General features: G+C 43.4%; 1 protein-coding gene across 1 annotated transcript; it reads left to right on the forward strand.

Annotated features, from left to right (window-relative positions):
• The first annotated feature begins 4,384 nt into the window (after positions 1–4,384).
• LOC110340908 (transmembrane protein 92-like) lies at positions 4,385–7,676 on the forward strand. Its single transcript, XM_040739771.1, has 5 exons — positions 4,385–4,430; positions 4,928–4,950; positions 5,917–6,003; positions 6,112–6,310; positions 6,457–7,676. Exons 3-5 carry the CDS (start codon positions 5,927–5,929, stop codon positions 6,550–6,552), a joined length of 372 nt encoding a protein of 123 aa, XP_040595705.1. The 5' UTR covers positions 4,385–4,430; positions 4,928–4,950; positions 5,917–5,926; the 3' UTR covers positions 6,553–7,676.
• The last annotated feature ends 4,937 nt before the right edge of the window (positions 7,677–12,613 follow it).

Below are 12,613 nucleotides of genomic sequence, written 5' to 3' on the forward strand. Positions count from 1 at the left end.
ATCCTGAGATGCCAGGTCACATTGTTCTGTTGGAGGCTCTGGCTTTCCCACACATTCCTGTTTCTCTCTTCAAACCACACCTGTTCTGATAGTCTCCAACCAAAGAAAGGCACCCAAAGCCAGTTCTGAATCCTTGGTAACTACTGCAGCCTCCTCCCTTTATGCTATCAGCTGCCTCTTAAGCACTCAGATTTGATCATATTTGGACACAAACCAAGATTGTGGCAGGCATGTCATCACCCCTCGCCTACAATCTATAGAATCTCCGTGCCTTAGTCCGGGCACCCGACTTTTATCTGGCATCATTCTGAGAGACCAGTAAACCTGCCTGGGTGTTGCTTTGCTCAGTATACTTGTTGCTAATCTTTTCTTTAATTATTCTTGATCTGGCTTATTGAGTCAGTGAAAAACTTATCATGGTAGGGGAGGGGGCAAAATAAAGCTGATTAGACATATCTTCAGGGAGTTTCAGAAATAAGAGCACAGATCCCTGAATCTTTCTGGCAAGAAAGGAACTTAGATGTGACTGGAGAGAGGCTCAGTGGTTAACAGCACCTGATGCTCTTACGTATGTCTTCAGTTTGATTCCCAGCACCACATGGCAGATCATATCTGTCGGGACTACAGGTCTGAGGGATCTGATGCTGTCATCTGTTCTCTGGGGCATTGCCAATCAACATGTGTGGCACAGGCATACACGCAGGCTAAACACTCATACATAAAAATTAAAGTAAATTATTTAGCGTGTAGTCTTCGTGCCAGTTGCTTGGGCCCTTGCACACTTAGCAGCTTGGGTCTCACTTCTGTCTAAGCCACCAAATGACACATAGGATGCTATATTAATTGTAAGCTGTTGGCCATTTGCTTTGTCTCTTACTAGCTAGCTGTAACTTAAGTATTTAACCCATCTTTGCTAATCTGAGTATTTCCATGTGGTCTTCCCTTACTGGAGGAAGGGTCCACATACTGCTTTTCTGAGTTCTATGTTGTGACTGAATGTGCCTCACTTTCCCAGAACACTCGTCACTCCTAGTCCCACCTATCTTGCTTCCCTATTGGCCAAATGTGCTACCCAGGCTAACAATGCTGTTTGTAATAACCATAGATTACCTCCCACAAAAACCAATACCATGCAGTGTAAAACTCTGTTAGTGTTGTTGGTTAGGGTTTAGTGATCCCCTACCACGTCATATGCAGCTGGATGTTCATTGGCTTACTCTCAAAGTTTCACAAACTATATTGCTTTCACTATTCTGCATGTATGTACTCAACTTTTCTAGCATCAACTCTTGAAGATGTTATCTTTATTGCAGTGAATGGTTTACCTGTATTTTTATTCCTCTTAAATTTTATGATATATTCATTCTTACTTAGTCATAGTTAATCAATTGTCACTGTATCATACGCAAGATAAAAATTGGTAGTTAATATGGTACAAAATTGAAAAATATATAGGTTCTTTCTTGGGAACTGAATCCTCAAACTCCTAGTAAATATATCCATAGATATTTCACTTGTTTTATTTTCTTTTTCATCAATTTTTTCTTTCATACAGTACAATCTGACGGCAGTTTCCCCTCCCTTAACATCTTGCTGTGACACTAGATTACCTCCTCTCACTCCTAGAGTCACTACTTCTCATTCTCCTTTTCCCTTCAGAAAATGGCAGGCATTACTGGAAGAGCACCTGCCTACAACAGAACAGGCTACATTAGGACTCTGCACTTTCCAACCTGCCTAGTGACAATCCAGGTAATGTAATTCATGAGGACTTGGCTCACTGAATCATGTTAGTATGGCTCATATGGGTTCACAGAGATTGACGCTACAATCACAAAGCGTATATGGAACTGATATATAAAACCAAAAGTAAGTTAAATTTTAAAATATGAGGCATTCGTTAACTGGAAAATGATCCAATTATTCACAAATATTTCCTGTTTGATTTACTTGTATCTTAGGATTTATTTCGTTAGTTAGAAAACATTGTCATCAAATTGTTTAATTAAAACTTAACCATAAATTTTATCTCCTTTTTCTTCCTGCTAGCCACTATTATGATCCCCTGCTATCAAATTAAAATCCTACTTATACTAATTAGTGTTAGCAATGTGTATTGCATGACTGTATACAAATGTATGAAGACAAACTGCAGAATTTATTTTTGTTGCTTGTGTATGTATTCCAAAACTATATGATCACAAAAGAAATGAAGATAAAAGAATACATATCATGTGAAATTTGTATTTTCTATTTGCTTAAACTATCTGAATTAAAATTAGTCTCAGTTTTTCTTTAATCAGAAAGGAAATGAACCAGCAACTCCACACAAAGTTGCAAAGGGGAAGGGCTATTAATTGTCTACATAATGGAGATGCTATGCTAGACTTTTCTCTCCCTAACCCAAGCATCTTTTTCCTGCCTTGCTGGACAAAGTGCAAAGCAATGCGCCTTGTTCACGACTGCACTAGCCCCGCCTCTATTCTGCTTGTTCCATGTCTGTCTTTCTGAAATCTTTGCCTACCTCCCTTCGCATGCCTGTCATCTCTGGGGAGTTAGAGCACCCTCCTTTCATGTAAGGTAAAGGGGTGCAGGTAACAAGGAACAATTCAGAATTCTTGAGCTGTTCTCCCAAATCTTTAATTCCAGCCCTGGGAGGCAGAGGCAGATGGATCTCTGCAGAGAGAGTTCCTGGACAGCAAGGGCTATACAGAGAAAGTCACTCTCAACAAATATAATCAACAATAACAACCAAAAAAATGATCTGAGAGTCAGAGGCAGGCAGATCTCTGTGAGTTTCAGGGCAACCTAGACTATGTAGGGAGTTCCAGAACAATGAAGTCTAGATTAAAAAAAATCCTATCAGTCTGGCTGTGGTGGCACATGCCTTTAATCCCAGCACTTGGTTAGCCTGATCTAACTACAGCAACAACAACAACAACAAAAAAAACTACTGACAACCGGATGGTGACCCACACCTTTAATCCCATCACTAAGGGAAGGCTGATCTCTGTGAGTCTAAAGGACTAGTTCCAAGACACCCTCCAAAGCCACAGAGAAAGCCTGTCTCAAATAAAAAAACAAAACAAACAACAACAACTAAAAGAAATCCTGTCTCAAAAACAAACAAACAAACAAAAAACAAAATTCAAAATTCAGCTTTGGTGGTATGCATCTTCCCCATTGGATGAACTGACTGGCCCTGTTAGTTTTTTTGTTTAAGATCTAGTTATTTTGCCAGGTGATGATTGTACATGCCTTTATTCCTAACACTCGGGAGGCAGAGGCAGGCAGATATCTCTGAGTTCGGGACCAACCTGGAGTTCCAGGACAACCTCTAAAGTTAGAAACCCTGTTTCCAAAACCAAATAGAATTTTATTGTTATTTCATTTTATATATGTATTTATTAGATATATGTATTGCACCATGTGCACATCTGGTGCCCTCAGAGTTCAGAAGTGGGTGTTCTCTTCTGCTTGAGAGACATCAGGTATGTAGATGCTAGAAACCCAACTCAGATCCAACGAAAGTGCTCTTAACCCCTGAGTCATCTTCCCAGATTGTCTCCCTCCCCGTTGCCCCTCCCCCTATTTGTTCTTTCCTATTTCTTTCTTTTTTTGTAGTTGTTCTTGTTTTGTTTATTTGAGAGGGGGGGTTCTCTGTAACTCTGGTTGGCCAGGAACTCAATCTGTAAACCAGGTTGGCCTAAACTCACAGAGATCTGCCGGCATCTTCCTTTTGAGTGTTGGGATTAAAGGCATGTGCCACTACCACCCAGCTTTTTTATACTAACTTTGAACTCACTGAGATTTTCAGTGTTCTGGGATTAAAGGTGGGTATAACCACACCCTGCTCTACTTAAATGCGGATCAGACGAGGGGTTCCCTTAGTGCTCTGGTATATCTGGGTAACTACATAAATAAGCCCAGACTGAGTCCCAGTGCCTCAGACTCGAGCAAGTTCAGCTCCTTTCCACTTCTACCCTACCTGAGCTCCCAGCTAGAAGCCTTAGTCTGCCCCAACTCAGGTGTGCTAACTTGTCCCCATTCTGAGGCTGGGCCACACAGGTGGAGGGAAGTTGTGAAGGTCGTGCCCTGACACTCCATCCTTGCACACTGAAACGCAGTAGCCAACTGCCAGTATGCCTGGTGCCAGATTCCTGGTTCGCGTTCTCGCCTGGCTCCTCTGCCTGCTATCCAGCCTCCAACGAGTAAGCACCAACCAGGTAAGCAAGCCTTCTGAGTCTTTTGAAGGACCATATGAGTAGAGATTTACCTCCCCCCCAGTCCCTGCCTAATTCTGTCATGAATTCCTTGTAATCACTGGCAATTTTCAACTTCCTTTCTGTTTTCCCAGGGGAAATTGGAGGTGGACAACTCACTTCAGAAGGAGGGAGGCGCTGGAACCCTGGGCCCCTAGTCTTGCTCAGGTTGTGTTGTTAGTGGAATCTAGTTTCAACCTGGGCCCTGAATGGGAACTTTGACCTCCGTTTTTGTTGTATTTCTTACTTAGATTCTAATCCATAAGGTTGAGGAATCTGAGGTCTTGCTCATGTGGGCTATGTGGCTGTCCTTCCCTGTTCCTCCATGGCTGGTGACCTTGGGAGTATCATTGACCCTGGACATGGAGCTGGAGGGGAAGGCAGTCTGAGAAGCACTGCCTGAGATGTCTGGAAAAATGTGTGATACCAGCTTCTCTCTGGCATCCAGTCTGGGCTCAAACTATCTATATAGCCTTGAATGATTCTCCTGCTTTCTTGTGTTGTGGGTCTGTGGTCATGTACACTATTCTGGCTTTCCCACACCAGATGTATTGCCATTGCTAGAAATTGAACACAACATCTAGCTTGTGCTAGGCAGTCAATCTAAGAACTGAGATCCAACTCCCAGTTTTGAAGCTCTGACCTCTGTCTGTTTTCTCCCACAGGTTATAATCAAATGCAACACCCAGTAAGTATGAGACTTAGGAGGGAATGGAGGGAGGGTGGTGTGGTCAGATATGCCCTGGATAAGGGGACAGATACCTCCTCCTCCCTCTTCCTACTGTTGATGAAACCATACCCCCTCTCCTACAACACATCATTGGCATCTACCTCATTGCAGTTCTGTAGCTGGTGTTAATCCCTTACCTTTCTGACCTGGGGCCCCATGCCTACCCTGTAAGATTTAGTAGCATGGTCGGAAGATCCCTATCCAGAGCCCCCCAGGAAAAGAAAAACAAGGCCAAGCCATCGCCTAATGGAAAAACCCAGACCAGGTGCCTTTCCCAGCTGGCGCCTCAAACTGGATGTCAAAGACGATGTTTGTAGTCACCAGAGCAGTCATGGGACCCTGATACTTCTGTCTGTGAGTACCAGAGAAGTTATGGGACCCGGATAATAATTGCTGAAGCATGCCGAGGGCTTTCATGTGGTAATACCAGGAAATTTAGTCCTTGGAAACTACCCCTGCCCCCAAGATGTCCTTAGCCAGCCCATGCTTAAATAGACAATGAAATGCCTGTTGCTATGCTGATACTTATGTAAACATTAAAACCCTATAAATACTGTGCTCCCTGCAAGCCCAGTATGCTCTGCACCTGTATTACAGGAGCATCTGCCTGCACCTGTGTACCGAAAAAACCACCTGTTGCATTTGCATCCAGTGGTCTGTCCTCCGTTCTTGGGCAGAGGGTTCAGTTCAGTGCTCGGTGCTTCGATGCCAAGGATTTCAGGTTATTCTGCCTGAGGAACCCTGAATTGCAGGGTCTCAATTCCACACCTCAGTTCCTCCCAGTGTACCCTGCATGGATATGTACCCACACCCACCAAGGGTGGCCTGAAATTTGAGGTTATAGGTGTCTTGAGAGGCAAGAATCCTTTGTTCTGATTCTCATGGTGTCATCGGTGTCTCCCCATCCCTATCTGACTTGACTAGAAACTGCACCATGGGATTCAGATGCTGTGAGAGTGGATGCTGCCTGGAAAAGAAAAATATAGGGAATACTTCAAACCACTCTTTAAGGTAAGCCCAGGGTAAGCCCTTCGGTGTACCATTCACAGAAGGCTCAAATAGGCTGGGCTTGGATGATGGAGAGTATAGGCACTCAGGGAGATATCATTCCTTTCCTAGGATGGTGTCTATCATCTTCCTTGTCATGATACCTCTGAATATGTTCATCTATCGCTTGGTGAAGTGCTTCTGTTGCAAGTGCAGAGAGCCAGAGGAGAACCTCAGAAGGAATCATCAGATACCTCCAGAAGCACCTACCATTGCTCCAGTAGAAATGATCTGGGTCACCCCCTTGGATCCCCCACCACCGTATGTTGAGGTAAGTCTTCCTATCCCAGTTCCTAATTTGTTTCATAGCTGGCTATCCAACTTGTTGAAGTAATATTTTGGAGAGGGCTGCCAACCAAGTTCATCATTGCTTTCCCAGGCATGAAGCACACTAACTACACTTTACTCCCCTGGCAGGTCATCTTGAACCTTGAAGAACCACCTCCTCCCTACAGCTTCTGGCCTGAGGACCCTGCTGGTCAAATGAGATGCACTTACACCTCAGCCTTTTGAGATACCTCACCACAAAATTTTGGATCAAGTCCGGGACATCGTAACCCGGAATGACTCTCATCTTTGATTTAATTTATTGTTTTTCTCCTCTGGTCCACTCCCCAATGCTGAGCTGGTTTCAAGTTCTCTGTCCCACCTCCAAAGCTAAAGACTGTTGAGAGTGCTTGCAATGGGAAGCAGAGATCATTCTAGTGGAATGCAGACCTTGCCTGTGATCTGCCATCCTACAGAAGCATGTCTGTGTCTGGGGGAGATAGGACAGTGAACTGCCTGGACTCAAAGCCACCTTCCAGAGAGGACCCCCCTGTACCTCTATAGCCAAGCTAAAGTTTCACTGACTGTGCTCTGAGCAATTCGCAGGCTAAGTTCCTTCTAACTCCTTCCAATGGTGATTGAGTGCTTTGACCACCTCCCTAGGAGGATTGTGCATTCTAGCTGAGAATGAATGTTTTGAAATTAAGATCCCTGGGACCTGTGGGTACTAAAGAAACGGACAGGAGAGTTCCCCGGACCTTAGTCTCATCTCTGCTTTCTGGAAGACCAGAACTTGAAAAACATGGGACTCTTAGGGTGATACATGTCAGAAAACAGGCTTATGGAAGGCAGGGTAGAAGCCTGGAGAGGCAGGTGTGGTTAGATTGTGGAGTGATGCCTAAAGAATGTGTCCAGATTTCTCTCCAGAATTTACTAGAAGGAAAAGGGTTCCAGACCACACCCTGTTCTTTCTCCTGAACAATAGATGTCAGACACTGTAGGTTAACCCTGTACACAGTTTACCCTGATATTTATAAAGACAGTATTCTATGTCTACCTTGGTATCCAGGATGAGATCATGTGCAATTCTACAGATAAGTGTGCAGAGAGGCCTGTGCACTAAATCTCATGGAGATATGTATCTCCTGGTGCACTGGACTGGATGGGTTGTGGCTTTGGTCCCCATCCATTGCCCTATGGAAGCTTGTTCTGAAAGACATGAGCAGCCACACTGAACACCACCTGTCCCCTAAGTATAAAGAAGGACCTGCTGTGCCGACCTACATCGTGTGTGTCTTTTACTGTTGGGAGTAAAAGTGTGTTCAGAGCAGCTTTGGTTTGTAAATAAACCTCACCATTACATTTTAAAATGTGTGTGTATATGCGATTTTTCTCTACTAAGAAGAGCCAAGTCCTGTGGTACAGTCCTATCGTTTCAACTATTACAGAATATGAAGCAGGAGGATTATTTTAAAGTCAGACTGGGAGACTTATTTGAGATCTTATCTCAAAATTTCAAAGGGGAAGAGGAGCTGAGGAATGTGATAACAAACTTTCCTAGACCCTGAGTTAGGTCCCCAATTCCTGGCCCAACAATTCTACAAGGATGTGTGCTGCTGGTAGCAGTGTGCTGGTGGTTAGTTATAGGGATTGTTTTTCTTCTAGACAGCATCTTTGTGAAATCCCAACTGTGCTGGAACTCCTATACACCAGGCTAGCCTAAAATCTGCCTGCATCTGCTTTCCCCCCACCAAATACTGGAATTAAAGGTGTGCAACTTTAATGCTGTTTTAGGGTCTTATTTTTAATCTGTATTAGTGTTATCCTTGCATGTGCACCTGTACCAGTGTGTATGCCAGAGGGGGGCATTGTGCCCTGGAACTCAGGTTCCAGTCAGTTAGAGCCACAGTGTTGGTGCTTGGAACTGATCCTGCCTGGGTCCTATGGAAAAGTTGCCAGTGCTCCCAATGCTGAATCACATCTCTAGCACATAAATCTGTGTTTTTTAGCATTGATTGAGATTTTTCCAGGGAATAAGCCTCGATTTTGGATATTTGAAAGTTGTGTTTCAGAAGTTTTTAGGCAGTTGTAGAAATATCTGAAGGGATGTGATATACCTCAATGGTAGTGTGTTTTGTCTAATTGTACAAGGCCCAGGGTTCAATCATTGGCACTGGAATAAAAAACATTAGGTGAAACTTGATCAATTACAACTGGTCATTTCAGCCCTGTTATAAATAATAGAGCAAGTAAGACTGACATGTGGTACACATGACATATACATGACTCTGAGGAATAAACACGCAATTGACATAAAAAGGCCTGGATATCTGTGAACATAGGAAAGGGGTTTGAAGCTCATGTGCTCAGCCTCTGGAACTCCAGATGGGCTATGGGAATAGACTGGGTGAGAAGCAGCCAGCTGCAGCCTGGCAACCTGGGGGCTAGATGAGCAACTTACCCTGGAGTGAGAGAATTCATTCATTCGTCATGGCGATTAGCAACTCAAACCCTTGAATGAATGATGAAAGATAGTAAGTGAACAAAGAAGGAAGTGGGTGTGTAAGAAAATGAATGAGATCTGCCTCCAAGTGTTTGAACAGAAACACGCACCTTGGTTAGAACCTAGAAGCTCTTTGGACCACCATAAAGGAGTTCCCTGAGGATACTGAGGGACTGGGGGGACACACAGTTAGGATATAATGGAGCATGCTCCTGGGGCAGGGAGAAAGCTGCAGGTGCTGCACAAGGGAAGGAGTGATGACAGCAACATCTACTGTCATTACCTCACCCTAGAGCTGACATTCAAGGCTCTAGTTTCTGCATCTAACATCATCACCTCTCAGTTTTCTCATTTAAACAAGAAAGAGATGAGCCCCTTTCTATGTGTCTCTGGTAAGATATGCCTGCCTCCCTGCCTTCCTTCCTTCCTAGTCCTCTTGGTTTTTTGAGGCAGGGTTTCTGTGTGTAGCCCTGTCCTGGAAATGGCTCTGTATGTAGACCACGTTGGCCTTGAACTCAGAGATCCATCTGCCTTTGCCTTGGAGTGCTTGTATTAAAGGTATGTGCCACCATACCAAGCTAGGATGTACCTTCCTGTGCCATTTTGGGAAGGGCTGGTTGGGAGGAACTGACAGTTTTCTTAAACCCTGCATCATTTCTTGCCCCTGTCTCCAGTTAAGTCAACTTGACACAAACTGCAGTCAGAGAGGTGAGAGCCCTGTGAGAAAATGCCTCCATAACATCTGGCTGTAGGTAAGACTTTAGGGCATTTTTTGCTTAACTAGTCATTGATGTGGGAGGGCTGAGGTCATTGAGGGTGAGGATACCCCTGATCTCAGGAGGCCTAGACAGGTAGAACTCTGAGTTTGAGGCCAGGCTAGTCTACAAAGCAAGAACCAGGACAGGCAGCAAAGCTACAGAGAAACCCTGTCTGGAAACATGTCCCCCTTAAAAAAAAGAAAGAAAGAAAGCGATCTAACCCAGGTGTGGTAGCATTTGCTTTAATACCTGCACCTGGGAGAGGTAGGTTGATCTTCATGAGTATATGACCAACCTTGAATAAATTGAGCTCCTGTGCTGTCTGGGAAGAGGGAGAGAGGAGAGAGAAGAGAGAGAGACTAAAAGAGAGAGAGAGAGGGGAGGAGAGAGAGGGAGAGAGAGACAGAGGCAGAGACAGAGAGACAGAGACACGGGGAGAGAGCCACTGAGCTCAAGGCCTCTGCATCAGCTCTTGCCTCCAAGATCCTGCCCTGTTTGAGTTCCTGTTCTGACTTCCTTCAATATGGATTATGTGGAAAAGTAAGCCAAATAAACCATTTCCTTCTTGCTGAGGTGGTGGTGATGCACCCCTTTAGTCCCAGCACTTGAGAAGCAGAGGCAGGAAGATCTCTGTCTTCGATGCCAGCCTGGTCTACAGAGCTAGCTCCAGGACAGCCAGGGTTACACAGAGAAACTCTATCTAGAAACCTCAGTCCCCTGTCAGCGGCTCTTCTATGTCTTCTCCGCCTCTTCAATTTTCACCCTTCGTTCCCACTCTTCCCGGACGTAGCCACACCAGGAATGGTGACCTCAATTCTGCTGAAGCCCAAAGTCCATTTCCTGATTCTCAATAGATAGTTAGTTAGTTAGATAGATAGATAGATAGATAGATAGATAGATAGATGTCAATAAAATGGTTCCTGATGATTTTTTGCTATACTCCTAGCCAGGAAACTAGCATAATTATCATCAGTCTTCAGAGAGGCTTCATCAAACAATTGATGGGTAAAGATACAGAGACCCACACCCAAACATGAGGGAGGTAACTGGGAATCCTTCAGAAGAGGGATAGTAATGAACCAGAGGGGTCACAAGAAAACCCACAGAATCAACTAACCTGGTCTTATAGGGGCTCACGGAGCCTGAACCAATGATCAGGGACAGACCGTGGCCCTTTACATATATGCTACAGTTGTGAAGCTTGGTCTTCTTGTGGGATTGTTAACTGTGAAAGTGGAGGCTGTCTCTTACTCATCTGCCTGCTTTTGGGACCCTTTTCCTCCTAATGAGATGCCTCATCGAGCCTTGATATGGGGGAGGTACATAAGTAACTACTCCTTTTTTATTTTTATTTTTATTTTTTTTGAGACAGGGTTCCTTTGTATTGTTTTGGAGGCTGTCATGGAATTCGCTCTGTAGACCAGGCTGGGCTCGATTTCAGAGATCCACCTGCCTCTGCCTCCTGAGTGCTGGGATTAAAGGCATGTGCCTCCAGCGCTTGGCAGGTGCCTACTCTTATTGCAACTTAACATGCTATGTAATGTTGATATCCCCAGGAAGCCTGCCATTTTCTGAAGGTTAAAGAGGGAGGGTAGATGGAGGAGATTTCTGGAAGGGAGGGTGGGTGCAACTGTGTTTGGAATGTAATATATGAAAAAAGAATATGATACTCCTGGATTTTTAGTGATACTTTTATGCTCCAAATTTCGTCTCTAATTTTCTTAACTTGGATATTCTCTTTAAACCCTTTCAGTTGATTTGGTGCAGTATTTGTCAGTCTGACTGATTTCTCAGAGAATGAACTCTGTAATTCTTGGAGAATTTGTACTGGGTTTGTTTTTATTTTATTGGTCCAGTCCTGAGTTTCAATATTTATTATTGTCTACTCATTCTGGATATGGTTGCTTCTTTTTGTTCCAGAACTGACAGGTGTGATGTTGTTACTAGTGTGAGACTGCTCCATTTTTTCTTAATGTTATGCCCTAGAACTCCTTCTGTTTTCTATTGGGAGAAAGAAAATAGATTTAGATGGGAGGGGAGGTGGGGACAAACTAGGCAGAAAGAGGTATGAACTAGGTGGACCAGAGGAAGAGGAAACCATAATTAGAATACACTGTATGAGAAAAACCACATTTTCAGCAAAAGCAATAGAAGTTGAATATTAATTGAAGTGTTTTCAGTTTTCTATTGTTGTAAAGATGGCAGTATTGGAAGTGATACATGATCCTGTAAAGTTCTCCATTTTCAGCTGATGGAACCATTAAGCATTGCAATTCACAGCAATACTTTCAAAAGAAAGACATATTGGTGTGTGCCTGAGTCTCACCTTTCAAAGGGTCCAGCCTCAGTTGAAAAGTGCTCCTACAAGAGTGTGCCTGACTGTTAGATTGGTGACCATGAACTCTTCTTCTTGCTATCTTCACTCTTAGGAAATTTCCTCCTAATTGATTATCACTCTGGAATAAATTACACCAAATGTTGTATCAAGTACCCTTCAGTTTTTATGAATGATGAGATCTCTACTTGCAAATTCATATTACACAATTTATAAACAGCATTTTTATTCATGGAGAAAATATACAAGCAACTAGAAAAAATCTATTAATATGATACAATATACGAACAATAATTTTTACCGTTTTATCACTTTCTTTGTAATTGTGAAAATATTCTTACATAAAATTGTATCATTGAATTTACTTGGATTTATATACGTGGTTTTTCTGAGGGGAGGCATCTTAGATATATTTTGAAAAAAATTAAAGCTATAGAAAGCCGGGCAGTGCTGGCCCACGTCTTTAATCCCAGCACTCACGAGGCAGAGGCAGGCAGATCTCTGTGAGTTTGAGGCCGGGTTGGGCCGATAGCCTCCAAAACAATACAGAGAAACCCTGTCTCGTAAAAACAACAACAAAAAAGCTATAGCAAATAGACAAGGTTCATTTCTATTTTCCTTTTAGCATGATCATTTCTGATCACAGCTGATCTGACATCTCTGTATTTCTTATTGCACTGTTGAAGCAAGCTTTCTTACACAAAGCTTCCT

The sequence above is a fragment of the Mesocricetus auratus genome, unplaced genomic scaffold (assembly GCF_017639785.1).
Source record: "Mesocricetus auratus isolate SY011 unplaced genomic scaffold, BCM_Maur_2.0 Super-Scaffold_2245, whole genome shotgun sequence".
Lineage (NCBI taxonomy): Eukaryota > Metazoa > Chordata > Mammalia > Rodentia > Cricetidae > Mesocricetus > Mesocricetus auratus.